We start from the raw sequence: 21584 nt of genomic DNA on the forward strand, positions 1-21584 counted from the left end.
TGATTTAATTATCACTAATGTTGGATTGCCAAATATTTAAATACCGTTGTGCTCATTCCGTAGAGCTGCACCTGAAATCACCATGTTTTCACTAATTTTCAAAGGGACCTTTGGTTCTCCATCTTCTCCCCTAGTTTCTCTGTCAGGAGGATGCACTGTATCCGGTAGAGCACATAACATCCTCGAATACTACATAACTTAAATAAAATAGAGATAATAGCCTTGTTACTTAGTACAATAGCGAAGAATCTGAAGTTTTTGGAACTCGGAGCAGGGATGAAAAGCCAATATGGTACCAACAGGATCAAACCCAGTCCTGTCATACTCCCCGTACGTATGTAGCACTCCCTGGGGACGGGAGCTCCCGGCCCCCCCTCTCAAACAATTCCATAACTGAGAGACTCATGGAAACAAAACCCAACCTGAGCTTCTCACACTGTAGTTGTCTGTTACAGTCTTCATAACTTTGGGACACTGTGAGCATTAAACTGTGTACCTGTGATGAATCCCATAAAGCATACGTTAGGAGAAGGGAAGGGCGCAGTCCAAACGTGCTTTTTCTGAAGTCAAATGCTGTTCTTAAAAATAGGAGAAGCTTCGGAAGCAATAGCAGGAATGTCGAGGTGGTTACAATGTACAATATATTGCTTGCTACCACTTGGAGGCTTAACTTCTGCACTACCTTTGGCAGCTTTGGCACTGTGTATGCTCCTAGGCTAAACTTTCCTTTGGAAGCACTTCCGTATGTATATCCACACAGGTTCATATTTTTGGGGAAGTTTTGGTTTGCATGTTTTTCATTAATAGGTCATGTCTGTTTTGTATGTTGTGAAAAAGCAGAATCAATTTAAAGCTTTGGCAGAGTTTATACCTATTACAAGTTTCCTGTGAGCACGTGATGTCAAAAAGTGGGATTGTTTTGGTTCCATATCAAACCATCGAAGCCATAAAATACTGGAAAATAATCAATTACTGAACTGATGCATTCATTTTCTTTCAAGTGGTACACTTCAGGGGGTAAGGCAGGGAGAGAGGCTTGAAAAATTAGGTCCAGTAATTAAAACTAGTCCTAATGTTGCTGCTTCTTTTATGAAAGTTTTTAATTGAGTAACCAGGTGAACATGGAGAGCGGCTGCACTGCTGTGAAGTTTACAGTAATTTAGAAATTGCTGGTGTTAAGTGCCAGCAACATGAGGAGTTCAAGAAAGAACTGGTCTCATTTATGTCCAGAACATCTGTGGTTTCATCCAGAGGATAGATTTTTGAAGTGCGTCTCTCCCAGCCACAGGATTAAAAGGCAAAAGAAAATTAACATATTCATAGAGAAACACCTTCCTATCAAATCGTGCATCTAATGATTAGATTAAATTTGGGGGAAATTTAGTTGTTGTCTTCATTGGAAAAATAAGAGAAGCTGTAAAACTTCAAGGCAGTAAGGAAGGGCCTGATCTGAAACATACCTGTGGGGACATGATTCTGTTGCCAAAGTTTGTGTTGATGCAGGTCCTCAGGACTTAGGAGCTGAGTTGGTGACACAGTGCAGGCAACAGGGTCATGTTTGTTTCTAGTAAGTGCATAGACACTTCTAAAAAGACATTGCTGAGCCACATGGAACAGCATAAAAATAGTTTTGATAAAAAACTGAACTTCAGTGACCGTGCCAGGCACTCTAATCCTTTTCCAAACTTGCTGCAAGCGGGTTAGGAAACCCTTTGTTAGGTGAGGATTGAAAGGATTCATGTATTAGACCAGTTTAACATCTCATGGGAGTTTAAAACTTGCTTAAACTGCATGGTATGTTTAATGCTGGATTAGTGTTTTTAAAACAATGCATATAAATAGAAATTGCCTGAATGGAAAAAACTGTACAGTAGTTGCTAACGAGATGTTCTGTTTCTAAGAGGAGGTGTACAGGTTAGCATCCCTCTCGTCTAAGCCATGATTTAAATTCAAAGACCTAAAGCCTTGTCATTATGTGGAAGCATGAAACAATTGTACCAACGTGTTTAATCCAAACTTCAGTAGAGAATCTTCATGGAATATAAAAAGAAACTGGGAACATTTCCAAAGTAAGAAACACTTCATTAGTTACATCTTCACCCCCTTCTCCCCTTCCTTTAGTGTAAAGCTTTTAGTAAAATTTCAGATTAGTTCCAAAGCCACTCTTCTAATTTATTGTTCTTCATTGACAACACTTACAGAACCCTTTCCCTGTGCTGCTGACACGGCTGTGCTTGGCCAGCCTTGGCATTCCTGATGCTCTCAAAGTCCAAAAGTTTTATTTTCGATGCAGATCTCGCCTCAGTAGTTTACCTGTTGAAACATTAATAACTTTGCACCTTTTGAAAGAATGTCACTTTTATAACTTGATGAAACACTGTATATAAGATAACTGTGTTAGTATATGTTAATACAGCTACGTAGAGAAACCAGCTAGAAAGAAATTATAATAAATACTTAATAAATACCCTTTGGGCCTCTGGATGGTGACAGAGATTTGTGTGAGACGCGTACAGGTGGGGCAGGAGGACTCTGGCTTTGCTAAGCCAGCACTGGGGCTGTACTTAGATTTCACCATGATGTTTATTGGATGAAGATGATTTAAATGGGAGCTTGGGACGCCTCCAGTCTTGGGTGGAGGTGTCTGACCATGGTGGGCTCTGTTCCTTAGCACCCTGTGGTGTGTGGGGTGATGGGGTTGTAGAGGACAGGGTTGAAAACCTGTGTGGGGACAGGGAAGGGGCAGCGGGAGGAGCCGTGGGAATGCTCCCAGCACTGGGACCTCACACTGGTGTGACAGCAGAGTGGCCATGGCCGAGCTGGAGGTGGGGAGTGAGGGGACTTCTATTAAAAATGTAATAGAAGTGAAAATTAACTTCGTAGTTATGTGTTTGTGTCTTCGAGGCAACGTCCTGTTGTAAATTGGGAGCAGCTTTTCAGACATCTGGCATTTATGTAGTTATTGTTACCTGGACTAACAAGGACAGGAACCATCCACCCTAAATCACCCAGAGAGAACAGAACTGATTAGAAGTATTTATTCTTGTTTATTGATTAAAAACAATTTCCCAGGAAATTTTTTGCTGAAAGCTGCTTTTAAAAAACAAACCCCAAGACTCTTCGCCCAGCGACGCTGCTCCTGTTGGGAGCACACCAGTGTTGGCCGAGCCCCACATGGAACACCACTGGCTCCTTGGAAAACACCTGGGATTTGGGTCAGTGATGCAACACTGAAATGCTATGAGGCAACCCAGAGTTTGGGCATGTGCAGGAGAGCTCCTCCACGGAAAGATTTATTTTTGTAATACTTGACGGGTGTGACGGGAATAAAGGTGGTTTTGGAGACGCGGCGGCCCCGGGCTGTGCTTGGTTGAGGGGATGAGAGGGATTGGGGGGGGGGGGGGGGGGGGGCGCCGCCATGTTCCGTGACACAGCAGGGGCGCTCGGCCCCGCCCCCCACGTGATTGACAGCGGCGCGGGCCAATCGCGCGGGGCCGCGGCGGCGCGCGCCCCGCGGTGGGCGGGGTTCCGGCGCGCGGGGCAGGAAGAGCTGAGGCGGCGGAGGAGGAGGAGGGAACGGGGAGCAGGGAGCAGGGAACAGGTACCGCCGGGACCCCCTCCGACCGCCCGCGCCCCGCGCTCGGTGGGGCCGCGCCGGGGGGCTCCTGCCTGCGGCGCCGGGGGGGAGGCGGCGTGGCGGCCTCGAGACGGTCCGGCAGGAGATCGCGGCCTCCGGCCGGGCGGGGGGCGCCGGGGCCAGGCCGGGCTGAGCCCCCACCCCGGGCCCGGCTCCTTTCCGGCTGCGGCGGGGCCGGGCCGGGCTGGGAACGCAGGGCCAGCCGGGAACAGCCGCACAGTCACGCAGGGCCGCCTGGGCCCGGCATCGCCGCCCGGTCGGTCGGTGGGGACGTGGGGCGGGGGAGCGGGGGCAGAGCCAGGGGGGCACCGTGAGGATCAGTCGGGCGCGGGGCGACCTGTGGGGCTCTGCTGGGATGCTGGAGCCACAGTCTGAACATACAGCAGGGCTTCCTGCGCGTCCCTGAGCTTTGAACTGTAATTCGAACCGAAGAAGGAAGCGTCAGGGGACGGCGGTTTCATTTTCTAGTACCTCAGCACGTAGGCTCACCTTTATTAGTAGAGGTCTGTGGAGCCGCCTGGCTTCATCCAGAGTTCTGCTTTAGCTCAGCTGGATCACCCTGGAATTCTGCAGGCAGCAGGACAGATTGCTTTTGTGGAGTCCACCTTATAAAGGTTGAAATTTGATACTAGGAAGAGTGAATGGGGGAAGGTTTCTCATGGCACTTGCTGCTCTCTCTCTTTCCAGGATGTCTTCAGGTGCATTATTTCCAAGCCTGGTGCCAGGCTCCCGTGGCTCCTCGAGCAAATACCTGGTGGAATTTCGAGCAGGGAAGATGTCCCTGAAAGGCAGCACTGTAACCCCAGACAAGAGAAAAGGCCTTGTTTACATCCAGCAAACCGATGATTCCCTCATTCACTTCTGCTGGAAGGACAGGACTTCAGGCAACGTGGAGGATGTGAGTATGAGCTTGAGGTGTTTGTTAAGTCATGGCCTGTCTTGTTCTGTTCTGCTGGTATTGCTGAAAGAGCTCCTCCAGGACAAATTAGGGTGAGAATGTCACTGACAGACCTGTCACGGCCGCTCTGCTTCGAGGAGCAGATGGAAGAAGGTTTGGGAAGGGGGGCAGAGGCCTTTGGGAGGTAAAAAGGAATGTTGGTGTATTTCCTCAAACATTTGTTCCTCCTGCCACATTTTCCAGGATCTGATTATTTTTCCTGACGACTGTGAGTTCAAGAGGGTCCCGCAGTGCACCACGGGCCGTGTGTATGTATTGAAGTTCAAGGCGGGATCAAAACGACTCTTCTTCTGGATGCAGGTTTGTGGGGAGTCAGTGGCAAAGATCTGGGACCAAAATACTCCCAGTTTGACTGGTACCAAGAGCAACTCTCTTGCAGGAGCCGAAGACAGACAAGGACGAGGAGCACTGCCGTAAGGTGAACGAGTATCTCAACAATCCCCCCATGCCGGGGGCGTTGGGTGGCAATGCCAGCGGAGGCCACGAGCTCTCAGCACTAGGAGGTACAGTCCATTCTCTGCTCCTTCATGTCAGAGGCCTTTTTTTAAAAAAAATTATGTCTAGAATAAGCACTTAGAGTTCCCTAGGAAGACATTCCTGATGGCTGTGGAGGGTGAGTTGGGGACAGTGTTAATACCAGAAGCGTAAACGTGCTTTTTAGCAGAAAAAACTGTGCTGTTAAAATAGGTGCAGGCTGAAAGTTAAGACTGCCAGGAGAAATCTTTTTGTTTCCAGTAGATTCTCTGGAGTCTTACCTCTTTATGAAGCCAAGTTGCATTTATCTTTTATGAAGATCATGAATCAGTAAACACCTGAAACTGTTTTTCCATACAGAATGTGATACCAATTAATCTCCTGCTGTTTGAGCTGGAGTGCTGTGTAAAAAAACCTATGTGAATATGTTGTGTTTCAGAATGTTTTTGTTTTTAGGTGAGGGTGGCTTGCAAAGCCTTCTTGGAAACATGAGCCATAACCAGCTCATGCAGCTGATCGGACCAACGGGCTTAGGAGGACTTGGTAAAATGCTTTAATATCTTTATGCCAAAATGGTATTTTCTCCTGCCAGGTTAAATCTTACCTGACAATATTTTCAAGTAGCGCTATTGATCTCAATAGCGTGAGAAGGCAAGGCCCTGCCTCAGAGATGAGCTCAGGGCAAAAAAGGGTACCTCATTCTACACAGCACTCATCTCAGGGCTTGATCTGCAAGCAGCCTTGGTCTACTCCTTGCTGCACTGATCCTTTTGCTTTTTTTTCCCCCTCCTTTTTTCTACTCCTCCTCTTCCTCCTAAATATTCACTGGAGCAGGGACTGAAAACCAGGGGTTTGTTCCTGGTGCATGTCCTGGTTACCAAGCTGTGGAGTTGCTGGTGTTGTCTCTGATTCAGTGAATATTTGTGTGCAAAGCAGAGAAAGTTCAAGAGGAAGGTTGGAGCCTGCCCAGCCCACAGCACACCTGGTCAGAGGGGTAAGGCTCAGGTCAGGGCTTTCTCTCCTGGGCTACCCTGGGGAGAGCTCAATCACTGTGCTGGTTTCTGAGGGGTGAGGGATGTGTTGGAGTCCCTGCTGTGATCTGTTCTCAGTTCTACTGAGCTCCAAGAGCGTTTTCTGAGAGGCCAGACCCTCAAGTGAAAGTAGGCAAAGGCACACAGATGGCAGTGACTGAGGTTCTGTGCTTAAGCTCCAAAGTCCATTTCTGTGGATCTGGCTTGTGTCTTTTTAGCTTTAGATGCAAATTTCATTGGTGGGATGTTCAGATGCAAATCTCATGTTAGTGTTGGAAGATTCTGGCTTTTTAGGATATGTTTGGAAAAGTTCTTCCTTCTTGAAGCTTTACATAATCCTGAGACTTTTTCTCTTCTCACCACTTTTTCTCAGTAGCTCTTGTTCCTTTGCCTTTACATCCAGCCATAAGCCAACTTGACATGAAGGTCACTACTGTAACCAAAGGAGAACCATGTGCTTGCCTCTGCAAACTGTGGTTGTGGTGAATCCCTGGGGGTCATTTCCCTTGGGAGTGTCATCTTCTTCACATCTGGTTTGCATCTCTCAGGGCTCTGCAGAGCTCCAAAGGAGCTCTCTTGCTCTTGGGTCACTTCCTAGTGAGAACAAACTGAGCAGAGCAGGGTGGTCCAGCCAGGGGTCCTTCACCTGCTGTGCCTGCTGCTCTGGGGTGGGTGACAGAAGTGTTGGGACGTGTTTCCATGGGATGGGTCCAGTAGAAGGAGGGACTGGTGGGGCTCACTCTGACCCACAGAGTTTGCAGCTGCAGTTGGCCACAGGTTTGCTTGCTGTTGTCTGTCCTCTGCTCGCAGGCAGCTCCCGAAGTGGGTGATGATGCAGGTGCTCGTGTAGGGATGTGTGTCTAATCAGTTGTGGTGCAAGGAACTGCTCAGAGGAAGAGTGTGGGAATTGAAGTGTTTGGCTGATGTGGCTCAGAGGAGTTGCAGGGGGACAGTCGAGTCCCTGGCAGCTCCAGGGGGCCCAGCAGCCAGGCCTTTCCCCAGCTCTTGTTAGCTGAGGTTCTCAGTACCACGATAAGTCCTTGGTGGTTGGATGTGTGATGGAGGAGGCTGATTCTGATTTCTTTGGTATAGGGCTGTTGGTTTCCTGCTGGCTGCTCCCCTGGGAGCACTTGGTGCATGGGGTTTTCCTCACTTGGCCTGTGAAGTGTTTAAGGGCTCAGCTGATTCTGCTGCTGCATCTCTGCGTTAGGCTTGAAGCTGCAAAACCCCAGTGTGTGGGGGAGACAGTGGTGGTGACTCAAAGGCGCCTCTGGGATCTTCTGCTGAGGGCCTTGGCTTTAAAGTTTGGAGAGAAGTTGGATTTTCAGGATAGTAGATAAGAGGAGAGGGCAGTGTTACAATGATTATGTATGTATGGCGCAAACCGAAGCAATTTCATCCTTGTGTACACCTAGAAATAGAGTAATTTTGGAAATGTTCAGGGATGCAAGATCAGAGAACAAGAGCTGATCATTTACAGAAGGGGGTGGGGGGGCCTTAGGCTGGGCTCTTTCATCCCCTCCTCTATTTTAGCAACTAAAAACCTTTCAGGTACAAGAGCGACCTCTCTAGAGCAGAGAGGTGCAGAAAACCTGAAGGAATAAATGTCTAAACGTGTTTTTGTTTTGTGTTTACGGAAGGTGGGCTGGGTGCACTGACGGGGCCTGGGCTGGCCAGTCTGCTCGGGAGTGGGGGACCCCCGACCAGCAGTTCATCATCAAGGTAGGAGGCCTGTCTGCCCTGGTTCTGGGGGGGGTTTGTCACGTGAAGCTGCCACTTCTGTGGGAAGAATCATGGCCTATTGAATGGGGAATACGGTGGGAATTGGGGCTGCTTATTACCTCTCCAAAGTGGGATAGGAGCTTTCGATACTCTTAAGGGCTTGAAAAGAAGCTTTTCAGGGTACAAGAGGTTTTTGCAGGGGATTAATTCTCCCAATTCTCTTGCCCAGCTCTCGCAGCCAGTCGGCTGCAGTGACTCCATCTTCCACGACTTCTTCCACCCGTGTAACTCCTGCCCCGTCCGTGCCTGCGGCTGCCTCCGTGACCAGTCCCAGCCCCGTTCCCAGCTCGGGTAATGGAACCAGCTCAGCCACAAGCCCAACCCAGCCCATTCAATTGAGTGACCTTCAGAACATTTTAGCTACTATGAATGTGCCATCTGGAGCAGGAGGACAGCAAGGTAACAGTGTTCTGGCCAGACAGCTTTGGATCCAGGAATCCTATGGAGCTGTTTTACTGTCCTGTCCTGTTCCAAACTGGTTTGAAAGGTCTCTTACCATTTTTTTGGTTCTTTTTTTTTTTTTTTAAATTTTTAAAAATTTCGATGCTGTTCTTGGTGCTTGAAGTCTTATTCTCACTCCAAAACTGAGAAAGAGAGAAAGGATGCTGGCAGTGTGCTATCTGTGTTTTAATACTCAGACTCGATAATTTGATTTACATGACAAAAACATGTGGGTTTGTGCATAGTCTAATGGCCAACGCTTTATTTTCTCCTAGTGGACCTGGCAGCTGTTCTGACTCCTGAGATAATGGCTCCCATCCTGGCCAACGCTGAAGTTCAGGAACGATTGATGCCTTACCTTCCCTCAGGGGAATCCCTGCCGCAGACTGCGGAAGAGATCCAGAACACCCTGACGTCTCCTCAGTTCCAGCAGGTAGGTAGATGCCTGGCTGTGGGGGGAAGTGCACTTCTCCTTCCCTCCTCCACCATGCTCCTGATTTTCCAGGTTCCTTGACATTTTTCAAAGTGGGAAGTTGCTCAGTAGAAGTGGAAAGGAGGAGGGACATGGTTTAAAGGAGCACTGGTTCTTCCTTCCCGCAGTCACCCAAAGGCAGATAGGAATGATTTTACTTTTTCTTTTGGAGTTGGGCTTTACCTTTCTCTTTATTATAAATGCTCTCTGGCAAATGACAGGACTAGCAGCAAACTCATTACTCCCTGTCAAAGAGTGGCTTGAGCAGTCTCCTTAAAAGTCATTTCAAGTGACTGAAGGGAAGAGATGCTCATGTTTACAGCACTGCATCCCTTGTTCCTCTTGAAACACCAGTCCTTAATTCCAGGACACTCTGTGTGATTAAAGCTAGTGTGTTACAGTCCAGTGTAAACTAGTTATTTACACAGATTGATTGAAATTTGTCAATTTGCAAAATTTCAGTGACTTACATTACTGGTTTTAGTTTAAACTGCAGCAAACCTACATGCAGCCAAGACTCAGAAGTGAGGGATGTTTAACTGGCAATTATTTGATGGAGTATCTGTTCCCAAGCCAGGTGTGTGGCCACTGTGCCCTGACAGGACCACTCTCCTCCTGGGGTTATTGCCCAGCACCCACCTGATGCTGCAGGAACACGATGCAAACTTTATTTTGACGCTGTTGACTCTGATTCACAGGCTTTGAGCATGTTCAGTGCTGCCTTAGCTTCAGGACAGCTGGGCCCACTCATGAGCCAGTTTGGGTTACCTGCAGAGGCAGTAGATGCAGCAAATAAAGGTGGTAAGTACTGGTGGTGGTGGGGACAGGATGAGGTGATGCTTTGTTGGGGTTATTTGGCCACTGAGTGTGATCAGCTTCTATGTAACTGTCCAAAGCTGACTCTGCACTGATTTTTACAAGGAAAAGGCAGGTATTTCGGGTGTTCCCCAGCAGGCACAGTGAGGTCAGACACAGATTCAGAGAACTGTGAGTTCTGCAGAGATTTGCTGAGCAGCCTTGGCCTTGTTTTCTTTGTAGAGGTGTCACAGTCACCTTGTTCAGGAATGCCTTTTTGTGAGAGTCCTTAAAATTCATCTGAAAACAGCAAACACAGTCAGCCCCATAGCTCTGGGGGTAGGGGGTATCCCTTTTCCCTAATGAGCTTTTAGCATCCCTTCCATTACTGCAGGAATCCTGGTCTTAGGCTGCCCATGCACAGTTCAAGTGTAAAAAGTGCTGGCTGTGTCAGAGAGATCTGGATGTATCTTAAGTGTTTAATATTTTTTTTTTCCTGCTAATTCATACTAAAGCACCTCTTTGCTTTCCAAGTAATGAAGCTTAACCTCATGTGGACGATAATGTCTGGCCCAGAAAATGCAAAGTTCAGTAACCAGTATGTTTAATTTCTAGATGTGGAAGCCTTTGCCAAAGCCATGCAGAACAGTGTCAAGTCAGAGCAAAAGGAAGGAGACTCTAAGGACAAGAAAGATGAAGAGGAAGATATGAGTTTAGATTAAGTTATTTGCTCTTCCTTACAGATATTCCTAGATACTAACTTAAACAACTGCAGTAGAATTACTAACTTCATATTATGCTTCTATAAATCTACAAATAAAGGAATTTTCTTTATCTGCCATACTGTTCTTTCCAATCTGTACACTAGTCCCTATTGTGTTGCCTCCTGAGATGCTGATTATCCCTCTTCCAGCTCATCAGCCTCATCCTTACTCTTCCCCAGTAAAGAGAGTAACATAAAACTTTATTTGACTCCAAAGTATGTACCAGTGATTTACAAAGACCATCTTTTAATACTACAACTTTAAAAACAGGTCATAATTACATTTGTTTAGGATGGACATGTTAAAAAACCATTTTACAATATTTACCCCTCATAAAAAAAAAAACAAACCACAATATAATGATATAAGTTACAAGTCCATTTCAGAAGCAAGATTTTGTCCCCAAGTGGCCAGATATATATATATACACACACAAATATATAAATGATGTGTAAGTGCATGAGTGAACTGGGTGTCTTGGGAGGAAAAAAAGCTGTTTTCAAGTGAAGGCTGCACTACACCAGGTGTGAGGGAGGCTGAGCAGGAGCCAGGGTGGGTGAGGGCCAGGTGTCACCTTGCACACCTGGCCAGATGTGGAGGTAACCTTTCTATTTCTTCCCTTTCAAGCAATAGTTTTCTTGCTTCACACAACAGGACTTTAGTCATTGTACTGCCAGTGCTGAATGCAACTGCAGAGTCAGTGGTGGTTGTGTTTCTGCTTTCCCTCAGCAGTTCTCCCAGCATATTCTGTTCTTTTCTTTTGATTTTTATAAATTACTCTGATTAAAAGATGCTAATTCTGTGAACAGAATTTTGTCCAAGTTCCCCCTTGCAGAGCTCTTTGCATAGCAGTGGCAGGTGAGCTGAGACTGCCCTTGGGGTGGAGGCTAAATGTGCCCTTGCTTATAAAACCACAAAACTGACAGAATTAATCCAGTTTGTCCTAATTGCATTTATGATAAAACAGAAACTGCCTGCAACCTTTATCAGCAGACAGTCTGTGACGGTTTATTAATAGCCTTGAGTGTTCTGTGAACTAAATCTATGTGCATTGTGAGTGTGGGGTGAAGGGAACAGGATCCAGGACGTGCTGCTGTGTGCTCCAGCCCACGCTCTGTCATGGGCAGTCGCTCCCACCACGAGCCACATGGCAGCACAAGTCCTGCTGCAGATGCTTCACCACCAGGGAAGGACTTGCCTGTCGCCACATCCCACTCCGACTTGTTGGTTCTATCTGTGAAACATGTCCCCAAAGTGCCCCCTTCTCCCCAGCCGTCCTCCCCTGCCCTCCTTCCCCTTGGATTCGTGGCCCCTCTGGTGTGGCCCAGACTTGTGCCTGCAGTCACTGGAGTTCAAGTGTGTCTGAGCACGGTCGATGCCATCGAGTGGTGACACCGGGACCTGGAGCAGCGTTGTGTCACTCAGGCTGGGCATGGATGTGGCACTTACAGCACGGGGCAGCCCTTCAGGCCCACGGAGCCCCTCGCAGTCCCAGCTCGCGGCAGGTCCACGTGCCTCCGGTTAATCAGCAGGTTCCTTACACAGCCCACGTAATGAGGGAGGGGAGGTAACAGCAGCCCTGTACTGGCCTTGTCTGTCTCTGCAGATTGAACAAGGAAAAGCAAGCATTAGTCTGGCTCATAACAGGGCAGGGGATTAAGTACCTCTTCTTTGCACCAGGAAGAGTATCTCGCTTGGCTTTGGGGTATTTTGTTCTGGAGCACGCCTCTCCCAACTCACCTGGCAGCCCACCCATGGAGAAGGTCGCCCTTGTGCTGGGTGCAGGACGCTGGCTGGGTCCCACTGTGTGGTTGCCTTCTGTGTCCACATCAATTTGGATTATGTTTTTCCATTTGGTAACTTCAAAAGAAAACAACAGTCAGCGTTGCTTCCTTACCCAGGGAGCAAGTCCATCTCCACCCTCCAGCTCAGTCCAGTGCTGGAGCAAAGCAAAACTACTGACCCCGAGCCCCAAAAAGGGCTTGATGCAAAACCTCAGCACTTGCTCAATGCCAGCTACATTCACGGCTGAGTTTGCTGTACAGGTGTGAATCCTGCAATCCCTTCTCCCAGCTGTGGGCTTTGAGCCCCCTGGACCCACTCAACACCAAAGCAAGTTGGGCTTCCACTTTCAGCAGGACATGACAGTCCTGGATGGAGCCAGTCCCACAGGGACGTCCTTGTCCTCACCGGCTGCTCCATAACCTGGAAAAACAGTCTTTCCTGCCCACCAGATCGGACAGCACTAAGATCAGGCAAGGACTTTTATTAATTAAGAAATTACTTAATGGCAGCTACAATCTCCCAAATTAAATGCATACAGGTGGGGCTGGGGTTTAAATACCCGAGGAAGGGCCCTGGGCCTCCCCAGGAGGTGTAGGCTAAGCAGGAGTGGGGCAGGGTCCCAGAGCCAAGCAGTGGCTGTCACCTCACCTGCGATAGTGTGCCACTGCCCGTCACAGAGAGATGGGCATGTCACCGACACAGAGAACTCGTCAGCCCCAGCATTTGCTCTCACAGTGACCTGAGTGAGACAAACCCGTCAGAGCCCAGTGAGCAGAGCGGGACAGGCAGAAGATGCCTCCTTCTGAAAACCTGTGGGGAAGGCACCCTCCCGCTACCTTGGTCTCCTCCATGTACAGCAGGAGATAGTGGCTTCTCCTCGTGCCGATGTGGAAGATGAGGCCAGAGGTGCTGCGGGGACGCACCTCCAGTGTCACCTCCAAGTCCTGCTCAGTCACCACCGCATTAGCTGGAAGAGAAATGCCACTGGTGAGGAGAGGGACAAGGGGATTCCCACAGGATATGTTCCACCCAGTCCCAGGGCTGTGGGAGGCAGCCCAGGCTGCTGTTGGTACCTAGGGTGATGGACCCGCCCTCCACAGCGAAGAAGACCCCGCTCTCCAGTGCGCCCTCATAGCAGGGAGTCACCCCAAAGGTGCGTGAGGGGGGACCGAGGGGCCTCCCATCCAGCTGTGGGTTCCTCAGGCAGCCATCAAAGCTGAAGGCCAATGCAGCCTGTGGAGAGAGGCCACTGGATTGAGCACAGAGGGGGAAAAACCTGGGAGGCACAAGGCGATGCCATGGGAGTGCCAAGCCCTTACCGGTATGTGAGCCTTGGATTTTCCAGCTGGGACCCCTCCCACATACAAGGGGGTCTGGGCCACAAAGAGCCCTGTGGTGGCCACTGCAGCATCCTGGGCTCGCAGCCCGTCGATGACCAGCTGGGCCCGGCTCTGGTCTCTGCTGAAGAAGACCTGCAAGGACCAAAGGTCAGTGCCAGGACTGGCAACTTTCCAGGTTGGGAGGAGCCCCAGGGATGTGCCCAGTGACAGGAAGGCTCAGCTCAGAGATTCAGCCAGCCCTGGCTGTGTTTTTGCTCTCTCCTTTGCTCCCACGGGACTGCAGGTGTCCCATGTGGTATCAGGAAGCGACTACCAGAGCAGGGCTGTAGTGAGCCAACCCTTGCAGGGGCACCTGGCACAGGGGGCAGTGATGTGGTCTGAAGAGGTCCCACTGAGCCCTGACTCCTGCTCACCGTGTGCCACCGCCGGTCCCGGTACTTGTCCCTGCTGCGGATCCGCAGGCGGCGCCTGCCCACATCCACCAGGAAGACAAAGCGCCCGTTGGAGACAAAGAGAGCCATGAAGGAGCCCCTCTCACCCGCCACATAGAACAGCAACCCACTGGAAGAGTTCAGCTTCACCTCCAGGGAGAAATGGGACCTGCAGGGACAGGGGATAATGGGAGCACCCGGCCTTCCAACACCTGCTCTCCAAGCCATGGTCAGCAGGGCCAAGCCTGTGTGGGGTAGGCATGGGGCAAGGCTCACCTCCAACCAAAGGAGGCTGGGATCTCATCAAACTCCCAGCGAGTGCTCGGGGCCCCCCCAAAGCGGAAGGTGCCCCTGGCTGCACGAGGCTGGGGGTGCAGCTGGCAGAGCCCGTCCTGGTCGTGGCGGCGACCCTTGGGGGCAGGCTTGCCTGGCACCTACACAATGCACACCAAGGAACGGGGTGAGGGGAGCAGGTGCCAGCAGAGGTGCTCAGCAGTGGTATGTGAGGAGGATGAGGATGTGGGGAGTTCTGGCAGCAGCTGGTACCTTGGGTTTCCTCCTGTCCTTCTTTGGAGTCACTCTGAGCTGCTGTGGCTGTTCACCCCAGAGACAGCTCATGGTGACATTGATGCTCTCCACGTTCTGCTGAAGGTCCACCACCATCTGTGGCTCTGACACCCTACACTCGGGGAGAAGAGGTCCTTGTCACCAGAGCAGTGGGGAGGTGGGATGGGGCTGAGCCCTGCTCTCTGAAGTGGCACGGAGCTGCTCACCGCTTGACGAAGACATTCCCGATGCAGCCGGTGAGGTTGCTGAGGGCACCCGGATCTGCTGAACCCCCGAGCCGGAAGAGCTGCCGCCCGTCCTGGCGCCGCTGCCGCCGGCTGGGCCCAGGGCCTGTCGCTGTGTCCTGCAGCTCGTCGTCCACGTACAGCCGGACCCTGGGGGAGGGATGAGCAGTGGGGGCTCAGCAGGTCCCTGTGGCCATTGGCACCCCAGCCCCCACAGGACACCAGGACACGTACCCACGGGCATCACTGTAGAAGGCCACGTAGTGGGCCCTGTCATCTGCATAGGCACTGTCAGTGGTGACTTCAGTTCCCAGCAGGTTCAAGGCCAGCTGGCCCCTCTGGAGGGACACCTGGCACGTCCCCTCCTGCAGAAAGCATCACCCCATTGCTGCTCAGCAGCTCAAGGAAGGGCCCATTTCCCCACTGCCCCCCAGGAGCTCAGGGTGCAGATCTCACTGCAGTCACCCCCTGGCCCCACCAAAATTCCCCCAAGGGGAAATAGCACCATCACCAGCAGCCCCACTGCTGGGATACCCAGGGGTCCTGCAGGTGCCCACCTGGGTGGTGTGGTGGTAGAGCAGCCCCTCACGCTGGCTTGTCCGGAAGCTGAAGCCGCTGTAGAAGTCCCGCAGCCCCGGCACATCCTTCAGAGCCAGGGTCAGGTAGCCGTGGCCATGGACACTGACTGAGCGGGCAACCTGTGAGGGACATCAGGGAGGCAAGGTGGGAGCCCGGCCCTGGCGCTGCTGGGGTGCTGGGAGATGACTGAGGCACTGTGGTCCTCACTGGGCCTGGCTGGTCCTATGGCCAACCACACAGAGCATCTCACCATGATCCCTCCATGCTGAGGACCTGGGGGGTTTATCCCTGTTTCTGTGTAAATGAGGGGAGATGGGGCCTGTCCTGGGGCTCCCGTGCTCCCCTTCCCTGACAGACCCTTTCCTCAGCATGGCTGGCCAGGCTGCCTCCTGTGCTTACCAGGAGGTCCGAGGTGCAGCCGTAGCTCACGCCAACGGTGCTCATGCGCTTCAGGTCGACGTATTTGCCGAGAGCCTTCAAGCCCTTCATACAGCCCCGGATGGGCCCACCCGTGGGGAAAAGCGCTTTCAAGCTGCCGGAGAAGGAAGCAGTGTTATGAGGACAGCCCCAGGCAGGACTCAGCCCTGGGCAGGATATGACCCTGCAGCTCTTCAGACAAAGTGTCTGGGAAAGAGCCGTGATGGTCATGGGTATCTCCAGTGCCTCAGGCACAAGGCTGCTCCAAAGTCCCCAGCACAGCAAAGGAGGACTTGGTGATACCTCATCCCACACCAGAGATAGAGATGTCCCATCCTCAAATGCTCAGGATGATGGACAGGGAGAGAAAATCTTCCTCCAGAGCTTAAGCAGGGCCCCAGCAGCCCTGGATGTAGCTGAGAAAGGGCCAGGGCTACTAGCAGAGACTAGGGAGGGGAATATGCTGAATATCCCACCCCACCATGGTCTGGACCCACCTGGGGGGCAGCACAGCTGGGGGAACACCACCCAGGTAGTAGGAGACAGCGTTCTCCAGGGAGTTCTCCTGCTCCACCACGAAGATGGTGAGGCGCTCCAGCCGCACCAGGATGCGTTTCTTGTTATTCATTTTGAGGAGGAAAATCTGGATCTGGAGACGGAGGAGAGAAATGATCCATCAATTTGGGCCAATTATATCCATCACTGAGGGCAGCACACGGTGTCTAGTTTATGGCTTCAGTCAAAGAACTTCTTGCAGCCCTTCCCCCCCAACAAAAACAAGGATCCATGTGCCTCCCCACCACAGATGAGGAGCTCTCCCCCTCCCAGCAAGCCTGGCAGGCACTGTCCCCTCTTACCGCTTTGTTTGTGGTGCTGCTGATGGTGAGGGAGGAGGAGTTGCTGGGTTTTGCCATCTCCAGACCAGAGCTGAAGTCGTAGTAAAGCACCAGCTTCCCATTCCGGATGGCCAGACACAGGAACTGACCCTGGGGGGAGGCAGGATGGACACTCAGCCCCACGTCCTGGTATCCAGGATGCAGTTGTGGCACTGAGCCCACCTGCCCTTTAGCACCAGTGGGAGCAGGTCTCACTGCCAGTGCCCTGACACACTATGGGTACAGTTATTTGGGATTTATCTGTGAACAGTGGCCCTGTGCGGGGGCACAGGGATAACACTGCAAGCTGGAAATGCTCCTGCACCAGTGAACCCTGGCCCAGCTTGGAGGGCCTGTGCATGGGTGCTCTCCGAATTCTGGGGAGCCCCTCCAGAACCAGATGAGTGACTGCTGTGAGGTTTGGGTTCAGCCCTCTCATGGTGGCTTTTCCCAACAGTGCAGAAATCCTGCTCCAAGCAGCCCTGAGACCTCCAGAGCCCCCCTCTCCCCAGTGTCCTGAACTGGAATGTCTGCAAGCAGGCCTGGAATTGTCCCAGCCCACCCACTGAGGGGTTAAGGCTCCCCAGGAGAGCAAGCACATGCCTGGTTCTCCAGGAAGAAGATGATGCCATTGTAGGAGACCACACGGATCTCCTGCTCGAAGCGCTTGGTTGTGCCAAACTGGCTCTCAAACTTGATCTCTGCATAACCGGTGCCATCAAAATAGGAACCATCAGTCAGCCAGGGGTCCCCTGTGGACTTGGACCTGAGACAACAGGAAGAGGCCGTAGGCATCAATCCCACAACACTTCCATGCTCTGGAGCAGCTGAGGGTCAGGGTAAGTGCCATGGAGCAGAGCTGCTCCCGGCCTGGGTGTGGTGCCCCACCTTGCACAGGGTTTCTCAGCAGTGGTGTCCAGCTCAAAGGTGCGCTGGAAGTTGTACAGGCTCACCACCTCCTCGTTCAGAGTGTCCAGCTCCAGGCACCCCCGGTAGTTGGGATAGCGCAAAGCAGGAGGAGGCTGGGAATGAAACCCAACAAGTTTGATCCTGGTTTCCTCATGTAATCAAGTGGGCTTTTTCCCCCCCAAGGAATCTCCAAAGGCATTGCTGATGCCTCCTAAAAGCCAAGCCCCCCTCTCCCTGCTGACTCACCGTGAAGCTGGAGGGGTAGCCCCCCACGTAGAAGACCACGTTGCGCGGGTCGAGGTTGAGCAGCCCTTGCTCCCCCTTGGCCACGCTGTCTCCCTTGGTCTCGTGCACCGTCTGCCTCTCCACGATCACCGACATATGCCCGTACTGCAGGATCCTGCAGCAGGGAGCAATGGTTAGGACAAGGGGAGATCCCCAACGAGGAGCCAACTCTGCCCTCCCTGAGCAAAGGCCCATCCCCGCACAGCTCTACCAAAAAAGGGTGCATCTTCCACTGGGGAGCACCAAGCCAGTACACTGAAAGGGGCCAGCATTCATGCTACCAGCACTGCCATGAGTGAATGGACCCTCCATGATGAGCTTCATCTTTCCTCTTCTGCAGATACCCCACACCCTCCGTGAATTGGTAAGACAACATCTCCCTGCTAGTTTTTCAGAGGTGTTTCAGTGTTAGTCATTTAGGGATGACTGGATGGTGGAATTCACAGCACCTCTACAATCCCAAGGGCCTGTCCAGGCTTAGGCACAGCACATCTGCTGCAGGGGCAGTCTCCTGCTGTGCTTTCCTGGGATGTGTCTCAACAGTCTCCTTTCTACCTATTGATGCTGATGGTGGCAAATTGCTCTCCAATATCCTCGTCGACACTCAGGGAGGCTGGTTCCTCATCACCCAGCTTGTAGATCCAATGCACTCTGCGGTCCTTGAGCACAATGCCCAGGTAGTCCCCTGTGGCCTGAACACAGAAAGAGACAGAGCCACATGTTTGCATTTGGGACAGGCAGGAGCTCTCCCTAACACTCCCAAGGCTGCACCATAAAAACACCTCCATTCCAATTCCCACGCACTCCCAGCCAGGCTGATGGTTGCATCCAGGGGCTGTTCATGTTCCCCACAAAGACATTCAGGGAGCAGGTGAGGGGCTGAAGTCAAGGTGTGATCCCCCACTGATGCTGCCAACATGAGCTCCCGCCACCCACCTGCAGGGCCCCGTCTCACCTCCCGGCTGCCCAGGTACAACACGAACCGCCCCTCCTCTGTCTCGTCCTGCTGGCTCTTGGGCTCAGGGTTTTGGATGTAGAATTTGAGGGATGTGTAGGCTGCCAAATCCTGCAGGTTGCTGGGCATCCGGACCTGAACCCCTGAGCTGCCATTGAACTTCATGGGGACTTTCACCTGCAGGGAAAGAAATCCAGCCCTGTGGCACTGAACCCATTGCTGCTGCTGCTGCCTGTCTGGTCAGTGCCAGCTTTACCAAGACAAAGCACCTTCTGGAGTCGTCCCACGAGAAAGGGACCCTTCCTGGTGGCCCCAGAGCTCTCCTAGATACCCTCCCATTTTCATACTACTCTCAGGTGAGCCCTCCATCCCCTTGAGCCCACCTTGCTGGCAGCATTCCTCGCCTGCGTGATGAGCTGCCGGATCCGCACGATGTTCTCTGACACGGTGGCGTTTTTGTTCCTCCTGTTCTCCAGGCTGTTCAGCTTCTCCAGCAGCAGTGGGATGGTGCTTTCCAGGCTGGACACTGGGATTGGAAAGGAGCCAGGAGTTTTGGAGGTTAGTGAGGAAGGGAAATAAGAAGCTCAGGCAGCTTGAAACCCATGTCAGACTCAGCCCTGGCAGCCCAGCAGGCTCAGCACTCACCAGATTTCCTGGCATCCTGGACCGCCTGGTTCAGGTCTTCATTTCGAAGGCCTCCATACTGGTCTTTCCACTCATCCAGGTTCTTCTTCATGGTGCTCAGGGTATCTTCCACTCTTGCAGCTGTTTCGTTCGCCTCAGCAGCAGCTGCTTTAGCATTCAGGATTGCCTCCTTTGTGTCCTCTGGAAAGAGAGGAGAGATATCTCTGGGATGGCCAGGAGCAGGGAGAAGGCACCCTCGGGTCACAGTCTGGGCACAAGGAAGGGAGCAGAGAGAATCAGTCCAGCCACCCCAGAACAAACCTTGGTCCCTGCCCAGCATGTCCTGCACAGACTGGAGCTGGGTCAGGAGCTGCTCCTTCCTCACACGGAGGTCAGCCAGCTTGTCCTTTGCTGTCTGCAGAGTGCCTTTAATAGCTGCAATTAAAGAAATGCACATGTTGTGTGTTGGGAGCTTGGTCTGGCCCAAAGGACATCGCATCCTGAAAGGAGCTCCTCTCACCTCCATTTAGTTTTGTCTGCTCTCTCCTCACAGCCTCCTCCAGGCTGCTGCTGTTCCTTTTCAGCACTTTGGAGACGGCCCCAAGATTTTCTGACATGACATTCTGTGAAACAAACATGGGACTCTGAAGAGGAATTCAAGGCTCTGGCTCTGACTGTGCACAAAATGCTCATTCAGACAACTGCAGTGGGGTGAGATGGGGAGACTCAAATATCGAGTTGAGCCCCAGCTGTGGCAGAGGTGCTGCTGTATGGCACAGAACAAAGTCCCCAAGTGCCAGAGGGAAGGGATTTTGTTGAGGGAGCTTGGGTTTTGCTCCCCACAGCACATACCATCAAGGCCTCGCTGGCTGCCTCGTCAGCATCGTGGGCTGCTCGCTCTGCTTTCTTCACAGCTTCAATGATGCTGGCGTAGGCATTGGAGGCATCGATTGCCCGCTGGATAAAGCCATCCTGGTTTGTGCCCTGGATAATGCTGTGTTGGAAGATGAAGCCATCAAATCCATGGAAAATGCTCAGGCTCTTGCCCATGCCCCCACAGACAAATGCCTTTGGGATCCTCAATACACGTGCTCCAGGATAAAGCTTTGGAGGTGACACCCCACTGTTCCCCTGCCACGGTGTGGGGTTGCAGCTCTAGTAGGAGATGGTTTGACTAGTGAGGGTCAGGACTGGTGCCTCACCTGGACAGGTTCCTTGCAAGCTCATCCAGGAGCCGGGCATGCTCCTCTGCCTGCTCCACGATGGGGATCTTGCTGCTGGCTGGGGAGAATTTCTTGACCCGCTCAGTCAGGGGCAGCTTTGCCCCATCCAGCAGTGCTGCCAGCTTCTCGTAGGCCTGCAAGGACACACGTCAGTCCTGAGGGCTGCCACCTCCTGCCCTCTGCCCACGCCAAAGTGCCTCTGCCACTCACCTCCTTTGCTTGCTCCATCTTCTGTAGGAAGTCGGAGACCTGGCCCAGGGCGTCCCTGGCCATCCGCAGGGTCTCCTGCACCAGCCCGTGCTGCTTTTGGAGTTCCTGGCTCTTTTGCTAGACCACAGACCCAAGGTTAGGCACCCGCAGGGTTGGGATAGCCCCCTCCACTGCATGGCCAGGACTACCTGGTGAAGGTCTTACCTGGCTCTCCTCCAGGTTGTTTCGGTTCAGGCTGTTCAAGTCCTCTGTCTGCCTGGTTTTGTTCACAGCCTCGTTGAGGGCATCGCGCAGGTCCATCAGCTGGGAGTTGTGCTGTGCCAGCCGGTCCTGGATGCTGCTCACCAGGTCCTGGTTGGACTGCCAGCGGGCGTGCAGCTCACTCCTCACCCGATGCAGCACTGGGGATGGGATGGAGGAGATGAGAACTGTTGCTAATTCATCCTCCTGTGTTAACAGGCTCTTTCTGTGCTTGGCTGCCTTAAAGCCTGGTTTTGGTCTCTCTTGGCAGGTATCAAGGCCAGAAGTGACCATCTTCTCTCCCTCCCTCCTCCCAGCGCTGGTGAGAGAGACAGGATCTCTGTCAGAAAGATGCACAGCTATGCCTGAAAGGCTTCAGATGATGGATAAACCCCATCTGAGGCCTGTCCCAGTGTTCGATTACTTCCCCTGTAAAGAAGTATTTATTTCCAACAATAGCCAGTTTATAATTCCAGCTTTCAGCTGCTGAGTTATGTTTTGCCAGGGCCTGTTAATCAGAAGTGTTCAATTCCCACAGTGCCACCGTGCCTGGTTATGCAGTTGGG

General features: G+C 52.1%; 2 protein-coding genes across 7 annotated transcripts in view; one reads left to right on the plus strand and one right to left on the minus strand.

Moving 5' to 3' along the window:
- The first annotated feature begins 17 nt into the window (after nt 1–17).
- ADRM1 (adhesion regulating molecule 1) lies at nt 18–10431 on the plus strand. Of its 4 annotated transcripts, none has more exons than XM_027646390.1 (10): nt 54–59; nt 4325–4535; nt 4779–4895; nt 4975–5098; nt 5526–5612; nt 7741–7822; nt 8052–8281; nt 8599–8756; nt 9494–9596; nt 10206–10431. In XM_027646390.1, exons 2-10 carry the CDS (start codon nt 4326–4328, stop codon nt 10310–10312), a joined length of 1218 nt encoding a protein of 405 aa, XP_027502191.1. In that variant the 5' UTR covers nt 54–59; nt 4325; the 3' UTR covers nt 10313–10431. The 4 variants fall into 4 exon arrangements, with proteins under 4 accessions (XP_027502193.1, XP_027502191.1, XP_027502190.1 ...); XM_027646389.1 differs by lacking the exon at nt 54–59 and adding an exon at nt 3503–3601; XM_027646391.1 differs by lacking the exon at nt 54–59 and adding an exon at nt 3503–3601 and having other exon boundaries at nt 8052–8173.
- Nucleotides 10432–10534: 103 nt separating this feature from the next.
- LAMA5 (laminin subunit alpha 5) overlaps nt 10535–21584 on the minus strand; it is an 88815-nt gene continuing 77765 nt past the window's right edge. For all 3 annotated transcript variants that reach the window (XM_027646386.1, XM_027646385.1, XM_027646383.1), the window contains exons 53-80: nt 20983–21179; nt 20779–20895; nt 20548–20702; nt 20198–20339; nt 19866–19968; nt 19667–19780; nt 19367–19546; nt 19105–19247; nt 18722–18898; nt 18322–18458; nt 17728–17881; nt 17461–17594; nt 17176–17338; nt 16555–16683; nt 16195–16346; nt 15680–15812; nt 15259–15399; nt 14936–15066; nt 14684–14851; nt 14457–14589; nt 14187–14344; nt 13893–14079; nt 13459–13611; nt 13213–13372; nt 12976–13106; nt 12788–12878; nt 12095–12214; nt 10535–11954 (exon numbers count right to left, since the gene is read on the minus strand). In XM_027646386.1, coding sequence (XP_027502187.1) covers nt 11800–11954; nt 12095–12214; nt 12788–12878; nt 12976–13106; nt 13213–13372; nt 13459–13611; nt 13893–14079; nt 14187–14344; nt 14457–14589; nt 14684–14851; nt 14936–15066; nt 15259–15399; nt 15680–15812; nt 16195–16346; nt 16555–16683; nt 17176–17338; nt 17461–17594; nt 17728–17881; nt 18322–18458; nt 18722–18898; nt 19105–19247; nt 19367–19546; nt 19667–19780; nt 19866–19968; nt 20198–20339; nt 20548–20702; nt 20779–20895; nt 20983–21179 — 4058 coding nt within the window. In that variant the 3' untranslated portion in view covers nt 10535–11799. The remainder of the gene's footprint in view (nt 11955–12094; nt 12215–12787; nt 12879–12975; nt 13107–13212; nt 13373–13458; nt 13612–13892; nt 14080–14186; nt 14345–14456; nt 14590–14683; nt 14852–14935; nt 15067–15258; nt 15400–15679; nt 15813–16194; nt 16347–16554; nt 16684–17175; nt 17339–17460; nt 17595–17727; nt 17882–18321; nt 18459–18721; nt 18899–19104; nt 19248–19366; nt 19547–19666; nt 19781–19865; nt 19969–20197; nt 20340–20547; nt 20703–20778; nt 20896–20982; nt 21180–21584) is intronic.

The sequence above is a fragment of the Corapipo altera genome, unplaced genomic scaffold, assembly GCF_003945725.1.
Source record: "Corapipo altera isolate COAL_440 unplaced genomic scaffold, ASM394572v1 64, whole genome shotgun sequence".
NCBI classification, from domain to species: domain Eukaryota; kingdom Metazoa; phylum Chordata; class Aves; order Passeriformes; family Pipridae; genus Corapipo; species Corapipo altera.